The sequence below is a fragment of the Trichosurus vulpecula genome, chromosome 3 (assembly GCF_011100635.1).
Source record: "Trichosurus vulpecula isolate mTriVul1 chromosome 3, mTriVul1.pri, whole genome shotgun sequence".
Lineage (NCBI taxonomy): Eukaryota > Metazoa > Chordata > Mammalia > Diprotodontia > Phalangeridae > Trichosurus > Trichosurus vulpecula.
This window is the reverse complement of record NC_050575.1, coordinates 275,326,612-275,349,699: the sequence shown is the minus strand read 5'-3', so window position 1 is coordinate 275,349,699 and position 23,088 is coordinate 275,326,612. Positions and strand designations below refer to the sequence as shown.

General features: G+C 40.0%; 2 protein-coding genes across 2 annotated transcripts in view; one reads left to right on the top strand and one right to left on the bottom strand.

Moving 5' to 3' along the window:
• The window catches only part of BFSP1 (beaded filament structural protein 1), a 56,135-nt gene extending 48,029 nt beyond the window's left edge, over positions 1-8,106 (top strand). The window contains exons 7-8 of the mRNA XM_036752837.1: positions 5,003-5,088; positions 7,178-8,106. Coding sequence (XP_036608732.1) covers positions 5,003-5,088; positions 7,178-8,106 — 1,015 coding nt within the window. The remainder of the gene's footprint in view (positions 1-5,002; positions 5,089-7,177) is intronic.
• Positions 8,107-15,624: 7,518 nt separating this feature from the next.
• The window catches only part of PCSK2 (proprotein convertase subtilisin/kexin type 2), a 341,220-nt gene continuing 333,756 nt past the window's right edge, over positions 15,625-23,088 (bottom strand). The window contains exon 12 of the mRNA XM_036750726.1: positions 15,625-16,331. Within this exon, the coding sequence (XP_036606621.1) occupies positions 15,845-16,331 (487 nt within the window). The 3' untranslated portion in view covers positions 15,625-15,844. The remainder of the gene's footprint in view (positions 16,332-23,088) is intronic.

Genomic DNA, 23,088 nt, shown 5'->3' with positions numbered 1-23,088 from the left:
GTCTGGGAGGATACCTGAATGCTTCCTCCCAGGGAATGTGGTGCTGAGAAGTCTAGATTTTCCCATGCTACCTAGGTCCTTCTAACAGAGAATCGATTCAGTGCAGGAGAAAGAGTGCCATATCTACAGTCAGAGGATATGGGCTCAAGTCTTGGCTTTTTCCCTTACCACCTGTACCACTTGGGGCAAGTTATTTAACCTGCTCAAGCCAACAAGAAGCAGGCTTTTCCCCTCACCTTGACAGCTATGCCTATGGTATTGAGGTGCTCAATCTGAGCCTCAGTTTTCTGATTTATACAATGAGGAGATTGAGTTAGAAAACTTCTGAGGCCTCTTTCAGGTCCTTTCAGATGAACCTATGTTGTGTGTGCATATGTACACATGCGAGCGCACACACACATACACACACACATACAGAGTTCACATTTCTATTGGGCTTTATCATATATATGATATATAAAGCACTTTACATATGTTATTACAAGCATTCTATTACAATCCCTAAACTAGACACAACCTGGAATTGGGCTTCTTGTGGCCAGTAGTTAAGAGGATTTAAAGGACTGACCTAGGAAGAGATTCCCTCTCTTGTTAGTAATTCTTGGGGTCTTGAAGCAAGTGGCCAATGGAGTGCACTTAGTGCACTGAATCTTATTCAGGAAAACATGTACAACTTGAGCCACAATTGTCGAATGAGGACTTAAGAACAGGAACTTTCAGGGAAACTTCTGGTGCAATACGAAAGTATAAATGCATCAAAAATGACTTCCATGAATGGAAAATATAATTTTACATAATGATTTTACTTATTTTTTGGGGGGGAAGAGCTAATCATAGCTAAGTGACTTGCCCAGGGTCACACAGCTACTAAGTGTCTGAGGGTGGATTTGAATTCAGGTTCCCCAGCCTCCAGGGCCACTGCTCTATCCACTGCATCACCTAGCTGTCCTTGTATAACAACTTTAAAGAGACATACACACAAGTTTTCCTAGATGGAATTGCTGTAGAGAAGAAATGATTGGCACCTCTGTTGGGGTTTTCTTTTGCTTATTTGTAATGGGGTTGTATTTGTATGAAAGAGAGGGAGAGAAGGGAGAGAGAGAGAGAGAGAAAGAGAGAGAGAGAGAGAGAGAGAGAGAGAGAGAGAGAGAGAGAGAGAGAGAGAGGCTCTGTGTGTGTATGTCTGTGTGTGTCTGTGTGTGATATGGCTATATTGTTGTTGTTGTTCTGCCTCCCAAAAATACATCCTCTGACCTGGTCCCAAGAAAATAAAATAAAGCAAGAAATCTTGTAAATAGCTTTCCTATAACCTACTACTTCTGGCTGGACAATATTTTATCACCTTTCCTCTTCCTGTAATATCTGTGTCCTGATCCTCATTTGTCTCTGAAAGTGGGATGGAACAGTGCATTTTTTGCATGCCAGACTTTATGCCAGATTTGGGGTTACCGTGGTCGGGGAAGGGCTATTACTTTTAAAGGGAGACGTCAGCTTTGAATAAAGAAGGTCCAATCCTGTTAACAACAGTAAATCACCTCCTCAGTCTAGTTATATAGCCTCTTGGGGGACCTTTGTCCAAAACTATTGTTCTGAATGGATCTCACCCTGTTATTAAATGCCCTAAAGGCTGAGAGGTCACAAGTTGTTAATGAATAATTATGATATTAGGAACCTCTTATCAGGGAGGTTTTATTGTTCGCTAGGTACAGCCGATATGTCAAAGCCTAAAGGTTTATGCGGAGAAATTCAGGTCTACCTGTATTCTGGATTGATTTACACTCTTAGCAGTTATAATTACAACTTTGCCTTCTGGCTCCTGAAACTTGGACAGCTATTTCATGGGAACCTCTGTTGGGTTGTTTTATTTTTCCAGTTTTTTCATCAGATCTTCCCTGGGCAAGGGAGAATCAGGATCTGGGTTCCCGTAAAACTTCTGCCTTCGACAAAGTAGGAGTTCTCTCCTAGTGTCCTATATTCCTGGGATGGAGAAAGCTGGCAGGGTACGAAGGAACATCCAACCAACAGCTCCTTCTATAAACCCTAGTCCCAATTTTGGTCCCTCCCAGCACCCTACTTCCAGTTACCCCTCTTGCTTTCAGAGATGAAAAGTCTTTGTATAGCTCTTCAAGACAGTAACAACAGCAAACAAACACTAATAGCTAGCATTTAGACAGCACTTTAAGTTTTGCAAAACACTTTACAAATACCTCATTAGATCCTCACAACAACAACCCTGGGATATAGGTGATATTATTATCTTCATTTTACAGATAGGGAAACTGAGGCAGACAGAGGGTTAAGTGACTTTGCCGACGTTCACAAAGCTCATAAGTGTCTGAGGTAGGATTTCAGCTCAGGTATTCCTGACTCCAGCTCCAGGGCTGTCTATCCACTTTGCCACCTAGTTGCCTGACACAGCTTGCTTCTGTTCTTCATCAGAAGTATACTTTCATCAGTGTGGTTACCCTCAGCCCTGATGCAGACTCATGTAACCCCTCAATACCTTTGTAGACCATCTCCTTAATTTGCTCCTGCTCTTCCTCCAAAAAACCATTAGCCACTGGACAACCTTCTGGTGGTAGGCTTCTACAAATTTAGCTAGCCCGCTTCTCAAATGATAGAGAGCTGGTTTATGGCTGGGCCTCTGCGCAAAACCTTCGCACCTTCACTTTTGATCCCCTGGCAAAGCCTTTGAGAATCCTGACTCCTCCACACAGCATGGTAAGGCATAAGACTGGGACTTTAGTTGTGACATAGTCTATATTAAGGCATTATTCTTTGACTTGAAATAGATAATTTTTCTTGGTGTCATGATGCAGTGAAGGAAGGAAAAAAATAATACCAGAAAACCCAACAAGAAGCAGGTTTCTTTTTTCTTCAGCTTGATAGTTGATGGCTACGGCATTGAGTTACTGAATATTTAAGAGCCGAAAGCATCCTTACATTTTCTTTCCTTTGGCTGCTGTAACATTTTTCTGGTAATTGTGACTAGTGAGTTTGTGTTGAGGAGGAAGATATGTACTTAAAGCTAAAAGCAATAGGACTTGAAAGAATGTTAAGATGTCACCAAGGCTTTGGGAAAGTACTACAAGGAAAAATAGCTGGTTTCCCTTTGCCTTGAAAAAGATGCTTATTTTATAACTTCTTAATATTCAGAAAGTGTAATACATAGTGGAGAGACCCAAACATTGGCTCTTTGGTATACAAAGAATGTGTATTTGTAATGGGAAGTTGATCAAGAGAGCTTCTGATAATTTTGTCTCCCTTGGTTGCTATGCTTCTTGATAAAATCATAGGGGATGGATCTTTTCCAGTGACTGGAACTACCTTTTGCTGATAGGTGACTGAGAGTAGGGGTGTGGTGGGGCAGATTCTTGTCTTTTCCATAGCCTAAAAAGCTTATATATCTTTACATACCCTTATCTCTTTGGGGGCTCTTTTCCAGTGCATTTTCTCCCTTGGATTCCCAGAAGGGGGAGAAGAGATTTGTACTCATGGCAGGTGTGATTTGCTTAGCCTGAGATTGGACCTCGACTCCATGACTGCCCTTTTCCGCCTTTCTTTTTCCTGTTCCCAAGAGTTTCCTCAACTCTTCACTCTCTGTCACCTCCAATATTCAAGCACTTGTCAGGGCCTACTGCTTCTACCCTCATAGCATCTTTCACAAATGCCCTATTCTCTTCTTTGACATTGCAACCATCCTGGTCCAGGCCCTTATCTCCTTATGTTTGGATTCTTGCTATAGTCTGCTGTTTGGTCTCCTTGCCTCGAGTCTCCCCCCACTCCAGTCCAGCCTCCATTCAGCTGTAAAACTGATGTCCTAAAAAGCTGGTTGCATAGGTCTGATTGTTACCCCCATATTCAATCAACTCCATCAGCTCCTTTTCACCTCTTAGCTCAAATATAAAACCTCTGTTTGACTTTAAAGTCCCTTTTTAACCTGGCTACTTCCTACCTTTTCATTCTTCTTACATCTTATTCTCTTCCACCTACTGTACAATACAATGATACTGTCCTCTTAGTTGTTCCTGGAACAAGACACTCCATCTCCCAACTCTGTGCATTTCCATTGGCTGCCCCTAATGCTTGAAACTCTCTCCCTCCTCATCTCCATCTCTTGGCTTCTCTGGTTTCCTTCAAGATTCAACAAAAGCTCCACATTCTATAAGAAGCCTTTCCCAGTCTTCCTTAATCATCTTACCTCCCAAGACTACTTCTAATTTGTTTATCTTGTTTTCATAGTTATTTGCGTGTTTTCTCCCCCATTAGATTGTGAGATCCTTGAAATCAGGGACTAGTTTTTTTCCTCCTTATTTTGTATTCCCAGTGCTTCACCCAGTGCCCAGAACATAGTAGGTCCTTGATAAATGCTAGTAGAGTGACTGACTTTTATGAGCATGGGTCAGGAATTAGTGATACTGAGAAATTAATGTATTCGGTCTTGGTCATTACCCTTTGAGTGGAGAATTCACTGTGTGAATTCCAGCAAGGAATCATGGCACCTGTCTAACACCATTGGAGGTGGCCCTTTGTGCCCTAGACTCTATTACATGGAATAGAGGCAGAGGAAGGACTCAGGTTGATCAGAGGCACTCTATATCACTCCTGCCTTCCATATATTATGAGAGGCAGCCTTGTGTGGCAGATGGAGTGGTAACTTTAAGATTAGGAAGGCCTATGCTGAAGTGTTACTTTTCACATTGAGACTCTAGGCACGTCCCATAATCTCACTGAGTTTCAGGTAACTTTCTAAATTTTACCTACTGAGTTATAGATGGATTACGATCTTGGCAACACAAATATGTGTGTATTATTATTATTATTACTATTATTAAATCAAATACTATTTGAAATGATTAGTGACAAGATTAATTTGATATAGAGACCATATCTTTATTTTGCTTAAAGAGTCAATCTTGCTCCCTGGGTTTTTTTTTAAAGTATTATAACTAATTGAAGAAATAGCTGTGGAAATAAAATTCCTTCCGTTTGTTTTTGTTAGGCTGAATTCTGCTATAGTGGGAACACCGATCACACTTTTTACTCAGAGCTACCAAGCTTCTTACAACCTGCCTTCCAGCAGAAAAGGTAATATTCTCTGCTGTCTCGCTCTCTATCAAAACAAAGCCTTTCATCTTTTGGGGAGTGAAGAGAAAGCTTGTTTCAGACCTTTATCTGCATGTCCTTTCATTCTTTCTAAAAATGTTATCATTAAGGGAGCATGTCAGATATGAGTGTGTTGCTTTCCTCCCTCACACCCAGTATGCAGTAGGTGCTAAATAAATGACTGTAATCTAGACTGAGAGGGGCCCAGATGTTGTTCTGAATGAGAGGTAGATTACACCGAGAACCATTTAATTCAAGATGCTAAGGGAAATATGTGGTTGCAGTGTATTACCTTACTTCGAAATGAAGTAGAAATAGGTTTTTCTCACAAACCTGGCCTATCTCACAAAAGACAATTTTGTTTTATTGGTATGATTTAATGGAGCTTACCATCAGGGCAAAATGACATTATTTTACTTCTTGGTAATGCTTCTCAGTGATGAATCTGCTTCAAATGGCAGTAATGAAGATGTCTGTAACACTAAATAATTGGACATTTTACTTAAAACACTACAGACATAAACCAAAACAGTTCTGTGCAGAGTGTGGATACGCAATCAGAAATCAAACCACTTAGGGTTTGAATGAATAGAGCATTTTAGAAAGAAAGAGAAAACGGTAGCGCTGATAATATCTAATGGTAGGGCTTCTCTTGCAGTGTTTTTCAATGAAGGCTACAGAAAGTTCTGAAGGGTTTGAGCATACAGTGTCTCTGGAAATCATATGACTTTTTGGAATTAAATGACAGCAACCTCACTAGTTACCATAACTTACTTCCTCTCTAATATAATTTTTGTGTCCCCCCTCCCCCACCTTTTTTAAAGGCATGCTGAAAAAAAAAGGAATGTTGGCAAAAAGCTTTTAATTAGACTACATGCAGCGAGCTAATAACAAAGAGACTGACTTTGAGCAGAACCCCATAAGGGAGAAGATGCAGTCACTCTGGAAACTGAGTTTGATCACATATAAACCATAATCCTCTCTGTCATTAGGCAATCTTACAGATCTATCTTGTAGGTGGGTGAATGTTACCAAGTGTACGAAGTGACAAAATGTCATCTCCCTAATGGAAGAGGAGAAGTTATAGCTGCAAAGCTGTATTAAAGTCCCTATATGCAATTCAGTGAAATATTATTGTTGATATCTTGGACTTTTCAATTCCGCTTGCACAGATGGAGAACAACATTGCCAGTAACACTGTTTTTGAGATTGAAGACAATCCATGTAATGTCTTAAATGGTACCCTTGTGCCTGAGTTCATGTACCTCCAAAAAGTAAATAAACAATTTGCTCCTGGGGAAATTTCCTATTGACCTAAAGTATAATCCTAATTTTTAAAAAAATCAATCTTACGGAAAATGCAGGTTTTTAAGTGGGGGCACTTATTTTGCTAACATCTAAAATAAATCCATACATGAATGCAATGTGATATACACAAATCCACAATGCTTGAAGTTTTGATAACAAAATTGACAAATTTTCTAATCAGAAAAATAGACTATACTTTAAAATATATGCTAAAGGCATGTCCCCTTACTACCCCTCCCAACATTATAATTTCATTATACGAATAGAAAGAATATAGAATATGAAGTCAGAAGACCTGGGTTCGTACTCTAATTCTGCTAATTACTGATAGTGAGATGTGGGATTAAATCATTTCACTTCCCTGAACCTCAGTTTCCTCATCTGTAAAGTGAAGGGTTTGGGCTAGCTGAGGGGTTCTGAGCCTTTTTTGTATCATAGACCCCAATGGCTGTCTGGTGAAGCCTACGGACTCCTCAGAATGTTTTTAAATGCATAAAACAGAATACGTAGAATTACAAAGGAAACCAATTATACTGAAATTTAGTTATCAAAATATTTGAAAAAGTTATGGACCCCAGGTGAAGAACTCAAGTAGATATCTCTAAGGTGCCCCTTAATGCTAGATCCTAGGAAAATATAATAAACTCTTTATTTCCTTTGTTTTTGTTCCCAAAATGTTTGTTTTGGATTATTTTAAAATGGAAAATATTTATATTTTGTTTTATATGGTGACATTCAAACTAGTGACTTTTTTTTTTTTAAGATATCACCCGGGCCATGCAGGATATAACAACTGTAAAACCAAGACAAAAAGGTCTACCAAAGAAAGCTTCAAGAAAAAAGGAGATTACAGCTAAAGACAAATCAGATGACCCTTTAGAGGACCAACTAGTCAAAAAATCTGGGGAGGGCAAAGACCAGGTGCAGCTTCAAGATGAGCGCCAATCCAAACTGGAAGTGAGGCATGAAGAACCAGGGACCCTAAAACAAGAAGTAGACCCAGAGGATGTACCAGATGGTGCACAGATAAGCAAAGCCTTTGGTAAAATGTGTAATATTATTAAAGGGAGAGTAAGAAGTGACAAAGGACCTGAGCCTCAATCTGATCTTTATACCAAAGGGCGTCATGTACTTGTTACAGGGGATGCCAGCTATGTAGACCCTGACTTTTGTTCCTCATCCATCCCAGCAAAAGGTGGGATTGTTGTTTCTATTGAACAGATATGTGACGGCGATGATGTGGAGCCAATACCTGAGCTGCCTGAACCCCCATGCCCGAACGGAGAAGATGAGCCAGAGGAACATGATGATGAATGCAAAAGTCAAGAACATTCTGGAGATGAAAAGGATGAAAGTAAAAATGGAGATCAGAAGAAGATGGGAGAAAAAATTGATGACATTCCAAAAGATAAGGGGGCTGTGAAGCCCTGTCCAGTAGTCATACATGGCCCAAATGGACAAACTGCAGGCCATTCACAGAAGATCAGGAAAGATAAAGCTTCTGAGGCAGCAGATAAAGGGCTACTAGAAAAAGGCCCCCACGGATCCATGACCTATGAGAAGGTAGAGGTGGTAGAATCCATTGAGAAATTTTCAACTGATCGAATTCAGACTTATGAAGAAACAGCAGTGATTGTAGAAACAATGATAGAAAAGACAAATAGGAAGAAACCAGGAGACAGAAGCTCATAAATGGCCCAAACTTTAAGTTGGAAATATATTCAAAAAGTCTTTGAGTGAGATACTTTATTTTAGAGGGTGAACGATGAAATAATGAGTATTGTATTTTGTGTAAGATGACAGTTGATACATCTGTAGTCTCTAAAGGAGCTTTAATCCTAAAATTAAAAAGTTCTATTTCTTTGAGTAATTGCTTTAGCAATTTATAGTGGCCTTGGTGAATATAAATTTTCCATACTTACAGGAAATAGAACATAAATATTTTTACATCTATTCAATGAAGTAACTGTCAAATAATATTTATACTTACTGAGAAATTCTCTTTTCTAGCATGATTGTTTCAGGTGTTATATTTCAAGAATTATCATTGTCTTGATTCCAGATTGAAAAGAAAAATGTTAGTTTTCATCATTTGGCTCTTTTTGCATTCAATAAAAAGCATTATAACCTCCAGAATATATTTGTGGTAGATGTGTTTTCACCTGAACGTGAAGTTAAGACTTATGAGCCTTCAACTGATAGTTACATGAATTGAGTACATTGTTAGAAGGCTTTTGAGACATTGGGCAAAGGGCATCACCATATTTTCACAACATATTTGGAAATTCGTCACTTATAAATTACAAACCTAGGGAATCAATCAATCAATCATTCTTAGTGCACTGTGTGCAACATGTAGTTACTTATTTATAGTAGAATGAACGTAAGCTGGGGGTGGCTAGGGGGCACAGTGACTAGAATGCTGGACCAGGAGTCAGGAAAGACTCATTGTCTGAGTTCAAATCCAACCTCATACTTACTAGCAGTGTAATCCTGGGCAATTCATTTAACCCTGTTTATCTCAGTTTCCTCATCTGTCAAACGAACTGGAGAAGTAATGGCAAACCATTGCAGCATCTTTGCCAAGAAAACCCCAAATGGGGTCATAAAGAGTCAGAAATGACTGTACAGCAACAACCACCATTCATGTAACCTCTGCGAGGGCTGGGGCTGCTTTTTTTTTTTTTTTTGGTCTCCTCAGCCTCTAGCTCAGTGCCATGCATCTAGTAGGTGCTTGATAAATGCTTGAATTGAATTTGAATGAAATAAAAACGTATAGAATAAAACTGGACTTTATGAAAAACTAAGGGAAGTTTCTCAGATTCATCAGTGATCTTGGCAAAGAATTTAACCTCTTGGGGCCTCAGTTGTCTTAGAATGAGGAGTTTGGGCTAGATGGTCTCTGAGCTCCCTTCTAGCTCTAAAGAAATGAACCTATCGTTTCTGATCTTTCTACTGTTGCTCATGTTGCTTCTAAGGCTCCATTTTTATATTCATAGTATAAAATCAAATCTTCACTATTAACATTTGCAAGCCTCCCCTTAAAAATTCCAGAATGTATAATAATACTGAGTAAATGTTCTTAAATGGATTGTTACTTTAGCTAAAAATAATTAGCAGCTGACAAGACAATTGCATTTTAGCTAAAGGAATTGACAAGGTCATATGTTAGAATCTATTGTTTCACTATCACATACAACAGAAAGAATGCTAAATGCAATTAATTTTCTCTGTGGGGCTTAAAAAATCTTGTTCTAAATTCATTTGGGTTTTTGATTTCAGAAAATATTTTTTAAAAATTCTTTTGGAGGGAGGAGTAATTAATCCACTCATTTGCACAGTAGCAAAATATTTATAATCTAGTAGCCCATGTCAGAGTTGTATGGGACAGAATCTTTAAATAATAGGAGAGACATCTTTAAGAGAAACAAAGTAACTTTATTCTACAAACTTTGCAAGACTTGGGCACACCTCCATAAGGGAGGAGGCAAGGTAAAAGAGAACCTTCCTTAATTTATAGTTTTAATGAAGAAGATTCCCACCCACCTCTATCCCTTCTCACCATTGACTGAGAGGCGGGCTTACAATCTAGGCGAGAAAACTACACAGAGGACCAAGATTGATCCGGTTCGTTCAGGTTTTTCCCTATCAGAACTCAACTGCCAAGGTGGCCTCTGAAAGTCTAGGAGGAGATATGGGATGGGGGAAGGAGAGACCCTTCCTGGAGCAGAGAACAAACAGCTCACAGGAAGTTCATTATCTTCTAATATCTGGGAGGGGGGGAGGGGAAGGGCATGCCTTCCCAAAATTACAAGGCCAAATCCCAGTACCTCTCCCTTAGACATACCCTGTGAAGTCTTCACAATTATCCAACCCACACAGAGTGATGGAAAGTGTTTCTGGGAGCCCAAATAGAAACCCAGAACCTAAGTATCAAGCATGATCAGCTAGGAAATTATTAGAAGGCACAGAATAATTTTGTTGCAACTGAAGACTGGCTGGGAGAGGGTGGGGGGAGTAATCCATTCTTTTCCATTAAAAGGACTTCCAGTGCCAGTAGTGCTGTGTAGACTAACATTCTTATGGAAAATAAAGGAATTTGTTTTTGGAAAGTAAGATTATTTTTATATTGAATGAATATTCTTTAATTTAATTTTCTAGGCCTGCCTGAGGGTGAAATACATTTACACAGTGTTTTGTATTAACAGATAGCTTTTGTTATGGGATAGTGTCTTTAACAACTTTTACATTAGCAGGCTCACATTAAGAAACTTTTTCTTTTCTTCTATTTCGTGGTTCTTAGGATACCAGGGTTCTAGTCCTGTCTTTGACACTTCTTATCTATCTTTCTTCCACCTTAAAATCTTCTCAACAAAAGGAGAAGAGTAGGTTAGATCAGTAGTTCTCATACTTTTTGGTATATTAGGACCCCTTGACATTTAAAAATGATTGAGGATATCCTAAGGAGCTTTTGTTTCTGTGGTTTATATCTATATTTATCACATTAGAAATTAAAGCATCTTAGTATTATTATAAATAGTTTTGACCTCATGGACCCCCTGAAAGGGTCTAGGACAGTGGTGTCAGAATCAAATAGAGGGAGGGCCACTAAATAGTACAAAAGGATTGGTGTGGGCTGCATATCAATTTAGGAAACCAAAAATACTCACTATACATTAACATTATCTATGTTCTATTGTGTTTTTGTTTGTTTTGTTAAATATTTTCTAATTACATTTTAATCTGGTTCTGGCCTCACTCACTCATGCAGGTGGCATGTTTGACACTTTTGGTCTAGGACAGGGGTGGGGAACCTGTGGCCTTAAGGCCACATGTGGCCCTCAAGGTCCTCAAGTGCAGCCCTTTGACTGAATCCAAACATCATGTGAAGTTTGGATTCAGTCAAAGGGCCGCACTTCAGGACCACATGTGGCCTTGAGGTCCTAGAAGCATGAGCAGGATTTGAGCTGAATCTTGAATGAAGCCAGACTCAGCTCCCCCCCATCACTTCCTGCCCATGTGTTGGGAAGGGGGTAGTGCCTGAGGCCAAGCTTGACGATTGTTTCCACTACCTTTATCTTTTCTTCCTTCTCCCTGCTGACAGGATGAGGATTGAGGAGAATCTTGGCCACAATTTGTAGTGGATCTTCACCGTCCCCCTTCCCCCCACTCTCTTCCAATCCCATGTTACCATTTTGACTTGTAGCTGGTTCTCAGAAGAACATCTGTACCACAATATGCAGTGGGAAAACCTATTTGTGGATGGTTCTGTTGGGTAATGTATAACTGTCACTCAGTCAACAAGTGTTATTATGTGCCTATGACATGCCAGGATGGGCTAATCTAGTTACTACAAGTCTGAAAGCCCCCTCCCTTGTGTCCATGACAGCTGGCATTGGGACTGATGGGTGTGTAGTCTCATTTAGCTCTTAAATTCTACAAGAAATCTGTGGGTGGTCTTGTTTATTGTGATCCAGGCATTGATTATTCTTGGCAATATGCTCCAGGGAAAGTAGAATTCTGGGAGGCTTTGTAGTGGTGGTAGTGCAGGGCAGGGATGACACCATTATATGAAAACCTTTCAAGTCAGAAATATCCAATAGGGCTCTTCAAACAAAATCATCATCTTTTCTAACCTGGGTTCATTTCTTCCCATAAGTCTGATCTGACTGCAATGAAATTGAAAAGGGTATGCCGAACACCACGACCTCCTGTTAACACATATCACATGGTCTATCATATGAAACTCTGAGCATCCAAGCACTTTTTCTGGATAGACAGTATTTATTAGTTCAGACATTACAAACCCAAAATTTGTCATAATTTGCAAAAGGATTGGGTGAGGTTGACCTTTTTCAGCATTTTAATAACTTGAAAAGGGAGGAAGTACACCTTTTCATTTTCGGAAAGAAAGGTTTGCTGAACAAATTATTAGTTTAAAAAGATCCTGGGTGGTTGGGGAGGATATCCAAACTTTCTGGAAGCATTAATTTCATTGAGATTGAGAGTTTTACTGTTATCATTAAATTTAACTATTACAGCAGGTCCTCTAAAGATCCTTCTTGGGCAACATTTTGTTGCCTTACTTTAGCCAATACGTGTAACTAAGAAGAAAAAAACAGCCCTTTGGGGGAAAATTTTCTACCATTCAGACTGTCCCTTAATTCGGACTGATTTTAATGCAAATTTGTTCAAATAGTGAGGTTTTACTGTAGTGTTTAGTCAGGGAATATTTTCCTCCCCCAAGTGTCCCATTTATGACCAATGTCTAGTGTAACCAGGATGAAATTACTTCTGTTATGGGTTAGAAATATTGCTTGTGGATTGATAGGAAATAGCTTTGCTGAATATATAGCACATCCCACATAATTTCTGGTAGGTAATTTTTTTATTGAGCCTCCTGATTTACAACATAATTTCTTCATTTTACTTATAAAACATCATCACAAGGATTGATATTTAAACAAAGTCAACCTGTCTTAAATTATCATTTGCTTATGTTCATTTTTATTTTTTATAAATGACTATAAATTAACTTTATCTTGCAGCAGGGCTATCATAAAAACTTACACTAATTGGATGCTTTTCATTGTTCATAATGGTGTGAAAAATGGAGTAGAGAACCAAGGATTTATATATATTTATATAATGCTATGTATATGTAATATATATAATTTATATATTGTATTCTCATATCAAAACTTACAATTTCTGTTAAGCTAATTATGTTCATCGTTAATGCCACAATTGTGAAAATATGAACAGCCATTTTATAATTTTGCTGCTATATGACATTTAATGTTTATACAGAGATTTGCAAAATTACAGAATGCAGTGGGAATCAATGTGTGCTTTCATCTAAACTCTGACCCAATCATGATCTTTTTAGTATTTTTGAAAATTTCTTTTATGGATGAGTATGAACTCTGTTTCTTTAGTAAATACACATACACACATGTTAGTTCTATGTGTGTATATACATATATACAAGTGTATTTATGTATATACGTATATATATCTTACATATGTATATATTTCTGTGTGCACTTAGAGAGGCATGCACACATGTTATCCCTTTGGTTTATTTTTCAGACCATCACTATGAAATGTATTTGACTGCTAGCATCTGCTATTTTAACCTTAACTGCTTTTTTTTTTTAAAACATATGAAACAGGTAGTAAACAAAAAAAAATCCCTCAGACTCATATCCAATAAAGGCCCCCAAACACACTTAACATAAACGTATATGGTGTGAAATTAAAATGGACTGTTTTCAGCTTACACCAACTTGGGAAAAAAAGAGAAAATGACAATGGATCGTGACTGAATCACTCTTGACTTGGACTTTCCAAACTCTTCCTTTTGAAATCACCACCTTTCAAGGTGATCAAACTTGGAGGTCCTATTTGCTTGGGACACATGGCCTTTTAGGCACTAGAATCCAAGACTCAGCAAGCTCTTACTATTCCCTTAATATACTTTCCCATTTCTATACTTTTGCTCGTGTCCTTTCCTCCACCCTTCATCTTCCCTTCCAATTCTACCTGTCGAGAACTTGAAGGCTATTCTTCAAGGCTGAGTTCAGATGCTACACTCCTTCCAAAAGTCTTCTCTGATTTGCCCAGGTGGGTGTGATCTTGTTCCTCTGATGCTTGACACCATTTACCACATCCTGGCTTATTTGCATCATCACTTTATAATACCTATGAGGCTAGACCGTATTTGATCATCGAGAAAAGTGGATGACTCTATGAGCATCAGGTGGTGGTTCTTATACTTGTCTATATACAGCTCTTGAGGTACTTAGAACAATACTTTCCACAAAGTTGGCCCTTGATGAATATTGGCTGAATTAAATTGAACTGAAGACCTTCTAATGGGGGAAGAGAGAGAAGTGTCCAAGAGAAAAGGAAACATTCATATGAACTACTTGGGAGTGAATAGAGAAGTTGATGGGAACGAGAGCTTTGCAAAGAAAACTGACGGAAAGAAACTTAGAAGAAATGACTATTTGAGAGTAAAATGATGATGATTTTCTGAAGTGGATGGTATGAATCTTATAACCTTTGAATTTTATTTTAGGTATGCTGCTTCAAGCCATTGAATATGGGTCTACTTAATTATTATCTGGTTACCAAGACGGTATTTAGGAGCTTTGCATATACATTTATTTGGATCCATGATGATCTTTTCTTCAAAGCTCTGAACCTTCTTTTCAGCCCTTTTGAGGGGTTTGGAAAAGAGGATCAGTGTGGGGATAATGGTACAGGCCAGCACCTCCAAACAAGCCACACTGCATCCACAATTCATATGTGTTTCAACAGGGAGTTTTAGATACACCAAAGAGATCCCACCAAACATTCTTTCCTTTTCAGTCTTTTGGAAATAAGAAAACCAAAGTATGTTATTGCAATATCAACAAATGCTTTCCCCCCTTCCTCTCCCACCCACCCTCCCCACCTTAAAGTGATCTGATCTTTATTTTTTTTTTAAAAGAGGCTTTTGCCGCATCTTCTAAAATTGGATGTCAACTGCAATATTTCCTGCCTCTTTTACCAACTGTAAATTGTTGATAATGATGGAATTAACCCCAGAAAACAGGGGTAGATAAACACCATACAAAATGGGGGTAATTTGTGCTGCTTTAGCAGGCTTCAGGAGTTGCTATAACTAAGAGTGATAGCTGGTGACACAACAACCTAGGAGCTGTTTCCAATTCACCATGCTGATTGGTTTGAATATGGTAGCCTTGTTGCTGATGATTGAACCTCCCCTCCCCCCCCCATCTTCCCCCACCCCATCTTGTGCTTCTTTTATCTTCTCACCCCTTCTTAGAATGCCTTTCTCTGAATGGCACCTCTAAACCATACCATCTTCATCCACGTAAGAGACTACTCCAAATAATTGAGTCTTTTCAAAGAACCCATGAACAGGTGGGTTTCTATCATCTCCTTGGATTTCAGAGATGCAAACATCACCCTCCAACCATGTTAAATTTTTTTCTTTCAAGAGCTACCCTCTCTGCTGAGACCACAGAAAAATATGGTTAATGCCACAAAGTATAGGCTTTCAAAGTTACTCCTTTCTCTTCTTATATAAACAACGTTTGCCACAGAAAATATGAAGGGAAAAGCTGTCACAGTTTTGCAAGATATCACCTATTTGAAGGACACAGAAAATAATTCATAGTCACAAACTGTACACAAGAGTTGGTAGGGAACAATATATTTGAAGCCTAGAGTTAAAAAAAAAAGAATGCTTCCATTGTAAGGAAAATAATCATCGACAGAATGTATGAAATAAAATCAAGGGGATGTGATTTTTGGGCAGTGACAATATTTGCTACAGGTCTAACAGAAGTACTAAGAGTAGAAAGATGCTCAGAGTTGTGGGAAAGGAAGGAGTGAAGGCAAAAACAGACATGCAGCATTAGTTTTTGCTCAGTATGCTCTTAAGACTTCTTTCCACAGCTTCATCTAATTCTTCCTCCAGTTCTTCCTTCTTGGACATCGCCAGCTTGGACTGGTAATCTTTCACTACTTGGTCTATGTAGGGGGCACTTTGTGTTCCATGCAACATCAATGTCCATTCCTTCAGCACTCCCTTCTGTGGTGCGCTCCCAACAAACCCAATTTCTAGAATCCATGTCCCTCTGGCGTCTTCCCCCCAAGTATGAGTGGTCATGAATGGCCATTTGTCAAAACCCACCTTAGAGTCATCATCTCTTGGGCGCCGGCTCAGCAAAATGGATTTGGTACCCATTGGGGAGGTCATGTTGATATTCAAGTCTCCTCTCCTTGTTGCATTCACTGTGATGACAGCTTGGACATGTTCAAGGTAGCGGACAAAGTTTTCCTTTCCCTCACAAGCATCAGTTGTGAGCGTCAGAACCAACTTATTATTGGATGGTATTTTCCTGAGAGTGAAAATGACAATGAAATATATTAAGTATATGTACATATGCTTGTACATATGTGTGTGTGTGTGTCCTCAGTGCTCCCAGCAACCTGAGCAAACATCCATGATTAAGTGAGCACACGCACGAATGCACACACACACGCACATACACACACAAAGGAACTGATGATCCTTATCTATTTTTACCTGCCTTATTTCATCTGGGTGTGACTAGCACATGTTTCTAAGCATGTCCTTGTATTTTGAATCTGGCCGATCTATTCTTATTTCTCAAAAATGCCTGCGGCTAATCCTGTTCTTTACATCTCTTCACAGCCCTTTGCTCAAATGAGGATGTTAGACAGGTCTGGAAGTCACATGGGAGAGTTATCATTTCTAGATCAGAACTGGGATCCCAATCCCTGGCCTCTCTCCTTTCCTATTGCATTATTATGGAGTTTTCTCTTTCTAACTGGGGGCATAATCATGAACCATCCATATGTTTCATAACTACATTTCCAAGACCATAATCACTATGAATTTAGGACCTTTAAATATGCCCGCTAGGCCATGAGCCTAAGCCTGTTTTGACCCTGACTGGTGACACATGCTTATTGTGAGAATGCTAACAGCACACAGCAGAAGCTGAAATGATAAAAATTAAAAAAAATATTGGGCTACTCTCAGTCAAAACCTTAACTGGCAATTTTAGCACCTGGGGCCACTGCTACACTGGGCAAATGGTACTTTATGCTTCTTATTTTGAAAATAAAACAAGATGTTAAAACAATTTCGGCCGAATGAGAGGGAGAATTGGCTATTCAAGTTGCTTGGCAGAGAGAATCTCAGAACTTGGAGGTCATCTAGTCCAGGTTGGATTAGACTTTGAGGTCTTAAGTTTTTTTTCTGTTTCAACAGAGAGGACTTTGCAAGACTCCCACCTAAGAAGTGCTGAGGAGGAAAGGAAGTAGTAGGTTTACTGCCCTCCTTGGGAGAAGCTGGCCTGTTTGTTGAGTGGTAGGAGAGGTTGGCGTGCCTGTAAAGGGTTGTCCGAAGAGGAAGATCCTGGAGATAAATGGAGCAGGGGTGGGGAAGATTGGGATTTCTTTATTGAATGGAGGTAGAGAACGAGTAGGCTGCATTTTTCTATTTCTATAGCAACTTAGAGCCCGGTCCTTCTCTACCCTGCACCTCTGACTATGTCTTCTAAATTCCACGCACTGGGGGCAAAGCTATAGTGTCTTAAGCTAGTTGTATCTCTATCACGGGCTAAGGTTTCAAAGAAATGAGTTCATTTTACCAGTCAGTCTCCATTTGGGAGCTCAAGATCTTCAGATGGATAATACAATAAACGAAATATCATTTGGCTTTTGAAATGCCTGCCTTTATAACTGTTAATATACTCCCTTGCCACTGTTCTTTCAGGATCATAGTGTATGTGGCAAATATGCTCAGAGATATCAGTTCAATGCAGCAATCCATACTTCTTCAGTATGAGGCTGGTCACTCTTGACAGAAGCACTTGACAATCTCTGCTCTCTACAGGGGTGTGTGCTGGTAAATGTTTAATAACTGGCTCTCAAAAAAAAAAAGAACAGGACACACCTTTAAGTTTCATCAGCATTATTAGCATTTTCTCCTTCATTTTTAAAAGTCTAAACAACCAACAAATAATAAACCAAGCCTTAATACGTAGTCTTTGCCAATAAGCTAAGCGTAAATGGTCAGAATGAAAATTTAACTATTGACTCTCATGAGTGGGTACCAGCTGGGTCCAGAAGACTGCTACGCCTTTAGCTCATTTATATTTGGGGTGGGGGACGAGCTACGGAGTCAAAAGCAGAGCTAGGCTCAAGTACTATCTCTGGTGCTACTACTTGAATCACCTGGGCACGTGATTTAACTTTTCTGGGCCTTAATGTTCTTATCAGCAAGACATGGGGGTTGGACTAGGTGGCCTCTGAAATCCCTGGTCCTGACCAGATTGAAGATGTTCTGAATATTTAAAAAAATATTATTTCTCAGGACTCAGTGGTATTGCACTTGAGGATGAAGTTGCTTTGACCAAGTCCCACCTTCTTTCTGAGCTTCACTTTCCTTATCTGCAAAATAGAGATGATAATATTACCCCTATCTCACAGAGTTATTGCAAGGACTAAGTGAGACAATATGTGTGAAAATGCTTTGCAAACCAGCAAGCCACATGGAAGTAGCAGCACTCGGGCACGAGTCTTGATGTTAGAGACCCATTGAATTTCATAGTGATCAGGGGACTCAAAGGTAATCGGGTCCAACTTTGGTCCGAAAATCAAGGCTGAAGGAGATGAAGTTGAATGAAGCCACAGCTAGTAAATGGAAGAACCAAAAGACCTTAAACTAAGGTCTTCTGACTCCAAAGGCATGCTGCCTTTCCATGAAATGCTCATTATTTGCTTGGAAAGGTGACTTCAGAAAATAAGCAAATTGGGCTCCATGGATCATAAGCTCCATGAGGGCAAGGAGCATGTCTAAATTCTGTATTTCTCATGCTGTCTAGTACAGGGGTGGGGAACCTGTGGCCTCGAGGCTGCATGTGGCTCTCTCAGTCCTCAGGTGTGGCCCTATGCCTGAATCCAAATCCAAAAGAAAGTTCTGTGAAGTTTGGTTTCAGTCAAAGGGCAGCACTTGAGGACCTAGAGGGCCACCTGCAGCCTCGAGGCTGCGGGTTCCTCACCCTTGGGTGTGACTTCTGTATGCTTTAGGTACTTATCGAATTCACTTAATATTTAGGAAACTTCAGGACACATAATATTTCAGAAGCCTTTATAAAGAGATATTAGCTTTGAAAATATAGCAAGAACCAAAGTACAAATATTTCCCTCTAGTACTTTGGAAGAACACTCTCCCCTATATTGTGACCTCAGTCTGTGATAAAGGAAGGGAACACACATTTATTAAGCACCTACTATATACCAGGTATGTTTTATAAACATTATTTCACAATCTGGCAGGGAAGGTATTAATGTTACCTCCATTTTATAGCTGAAGAAACTGAAGCAGACAGAGATAAGTGACTTGCCCAGGGTCACACAGCTAGTAAGTGCTGAGGCTGGATTTGAACTCAGGTCTTCCCAACTCCAGGCCCAGTGCTCTATCCACTGTGCCACCCAGCTGCCTCTCTGAGGAGAGTAGATTTATTCTTCATCACTATTTCTATATAGCCTTTGTCTATCAAGTTTATGTCCAAATGTGAAGTCCCTGTCTGATAAGTCTTTATTTTCACTGTTGCTAGGCTAGGTCTCTAGTAATGTCCTTTCTCCTCAGGGCAATGAGGAGACAGCTGAGCTGTCTGCAAAACTCAGCCTGGACCCTGATCCCTGAAGCCCCAGATGTCTGGGCATCCAAACAGCTTGCTCTGGGACAGCTGCTGTCAATCAGGGTTCAGTCATCCAGTCCTCTTGGATTGTTTTGAGGTCACTGAACCTCAGCTTGCTTCAGCTTTCTCGTCTTGAAAATGGGGCCAATCCCATGGATGTGCTACACTAAGCAGAAAAAAAGATTAAAAAAGCACAATAGGTAATGAAGTACTTCCCACTGTGCTGGTTTTCAGGCTGCTTTGGGTGATGGCCAATCTGAGCACCGTCTTGGGCAAGAAAGTGGCCAGGCAGGGTGTCATTGGGAAGGAAGTCCACGAACAAGAAGAGGGGAGTCCTATTAGGCTATCCATGGTGATCTGCCTCACCAGCATCTGGCAGCTCCCACATCTGGACAATTTCTGGGATCTTTCCTGCCTCTGGCTCACTGGAAGTGAGTAGATGAATCCTGTGAAGGTCTTTACAATGAAGTATCAAGGAAACAGTAGCAGCTCCTATTCCCCATCAACCAGGCAAAGCCTAAAAATATGTTTGGTGGAAGATGATAGTCTCCAAACAGGTGGTGCAACTGTGGCCTTGAATTCAGGCAATGGTCCAAGGAGAAGTGGATGAACTCAAATACTCTTGAAAATTCAAATGATCTTGTTTGGCTTTTCCCTTCTGGGTTTTTTTTTTTAACAGAAATGAAATATACAGGTTAGAGAATTTTTGATTGGCTCTAAAAACTGACCCCTTATGTGATCCTCACAAAGAACCTATGAAATAATGAGTATTAAATAATATAACCTCTGGGACAGCTAGGTGGTGCAGTAGATAAAGTGCTGGGTCTCCCTGAGTTCAAATCCTGCTGAACCTGGCAAGTCACTTAACCCTGTTTGCCTCAGTTCCTCATCTATAAAATGAGCTGAGAAGGAAATGGTGAACCACTCCAGTATCTTTGCCAAGAAAACCCCAAATGGGGTCCTAAAGAGTTAAGTACAACTGAAAAATGACTAAACAACACAAGTATAAACTCCATATTACAGATGTGGAAACTGAGGTCCACAGAGGCGGCGTGACCTACCCTAAAAACATCAAGTTAGTTAGTGGTTGAGTTAGGACTCACATCCTGGCTTTTTGACTATGGGTCCAATACTCTACCAATTCATGGCATCTCCCAATCTGGGAAGTACAAAGAATAGATTGTTTTCCTCTGGGTACTTCCCAACTCTCTGTGCTTCCCAAAGGAGCAGTGCTTCAGAGATATGCAAAATAGTGAGGAGAAATCATTATGGTCATGTTAAGAATGGCCAGAGAAGGCCCAGCTCTTCATCCTGTAATGAGCTTCATGCCCTTCCCAGATATCTGAGTAGGGCTAGCCTGAACAGCTTAATGAGGACAATGACGCACGAGGCAGGATATCCTGAAGCTGTGTTCTTGCTATGAGTAATACTGTTCATCTGGGGATAAATTATGGGGCCTGTAATGCATCACTAATTACTTTGCCAAATGGAATAACTACTATGAAAGGAAAGGTTTCAAAACACAAGCCAAAACACAAGCTCAGAAAATCTCTTTTTCTGTCTACAAAATATGATTAGAGCAGTTATCTTCTGTGGATACACACTGAAAGCCCATTTATAAAATCAATGAGCTGAGAGACTGATACAAAAATGACACGGTTACCGTATCAAAAATGGAAAATGGTTCTTTGGGCTTCCAGAGGCAGCTGGTGGCGCAGGGGATAGAGCTCTAGACTTCGCGTCAAGAAGACCTGAGTTCAAATCTGACCTCAGATACTTATTAGCTGTGTGACCCTGGGTAAGTCACTCAACTTCTGTCTGCATCTAATAATAGCACCTTCCTCTCAGGGCTGTCGTGAAGACAAAATGAGATGATGTTTGTAAAGTGCTTGGGAAGCCGTAAAGTGCTGTATGAATGTTAGCTATCACTATGATTAGCTTCCTTCAGGGATGATACAAAGCTTTGTCCCCAGGCTGACAAAAATCACCCTGCTGTAGGCAGGTTACTTGACCTCTCTGTCTCCTCCTTTGTAAAAAGAGGTTAACCATCCTTAGACTACCTACTTCACAGAGTCGTTTTGGGAAAGGACCTTGACAACTGTAACTCTGCCCCTCCCTGCCAAAGAGCACAATAACACAGAATAGTAACAACAGGTCTAAGCACATGATTGCACCAAGACTCTGTGCCTAGCACTCACACCCAAGTATATTATCTCATAACATCAATGATAATGATAGCTGGTATACATGTAGCCCTTGAAGGTTTGCAAAGTGCTTTATGAATGTCATCTCATTTAATACTCACAACAGCTCGGGGAGAGGGGGGGGCAGGTGCTACTAGTATTTCCTTTTTACGGATCAGTAAACTGAGGCTGAGGGAAGTTCAGTGACTTGCCCAGGGTGACATGCAAAGTAAATGTCTGAGGAGGGACATGAACTCAAGTCTTCCTAGCACCAAGGCCACCACCGCCCTATCTACTGCACCCTTTAGCTGTATCTTCTGCCCTGAATCTTCATGGTTCCAATGAAGGGCTGGGGTGGCTACTCCCTACACGTCTCTTCTCCTGATCCCTTTAAGTCTTTAGTGTTCTCTCCCTCTGGAAATTAACTTGCATTCACTTATCTGTGTGCCTGTTGTGTGCCCCAGTAGAATACAAAAGAAGAGAATAGGCATTTATTAAGCACCTAATATGCATCAGGCACTGCCCTAAATGTTTTACGAATATGATCTCATTTGATCCTCACAACAACCCTGGGAAATAGGTGCTATTATGACCCCCATTTTACAGATGAGGACGTTGAGGTAAACGGAAGTTAAGTGACTTGTCTAGGGTCACACAGCTAGTGTCTGAGGCCAGATTAGAACTCAGGTTTTCCTGACTCGGCACTCAATGCTCTATTAATTGTACCACCACTTCTTTCCCTTTGTGTATTATTTCCAAAATGTCATCCTGTATATGCCTTGTTTGTACACAGTTGTTTGCATGTTACCTCTCCCACTAGACTATGAGCTCCTTAAGGGACTAATTCCTCCCCTCTTTTTTTTTTTGTCCCCAGTGCTTAGCACAGTGCCTGGTCCATAGTAGGTGCTTAATAAATGGTAGCTGATTGACTGATAAGGGTTGAGAGTAAGAGGAAACCTGGTAAAGATGGGGTTTGAAGCGGGAGGTGAGAGGATACCTAAGACAAGTTGGGAAATAATTAACGAAATAAATAAAAATCCAATAGAACATAGATAATGTTAGTATTTGGTTTTCTAAGTCAACATGGGCTTGCAGGTATCTTTAAGTATGGATTAGTGGCCCCTGTTTATGTGTGAGTTAGACATCTCTGCTGTAGAGGATAGCAAAGCCTTCAAAAAACCACTTGCTCCTTTCTAATAAAGGCATTTGCCATCCAGAAGGAGATGATAATCTCAAAT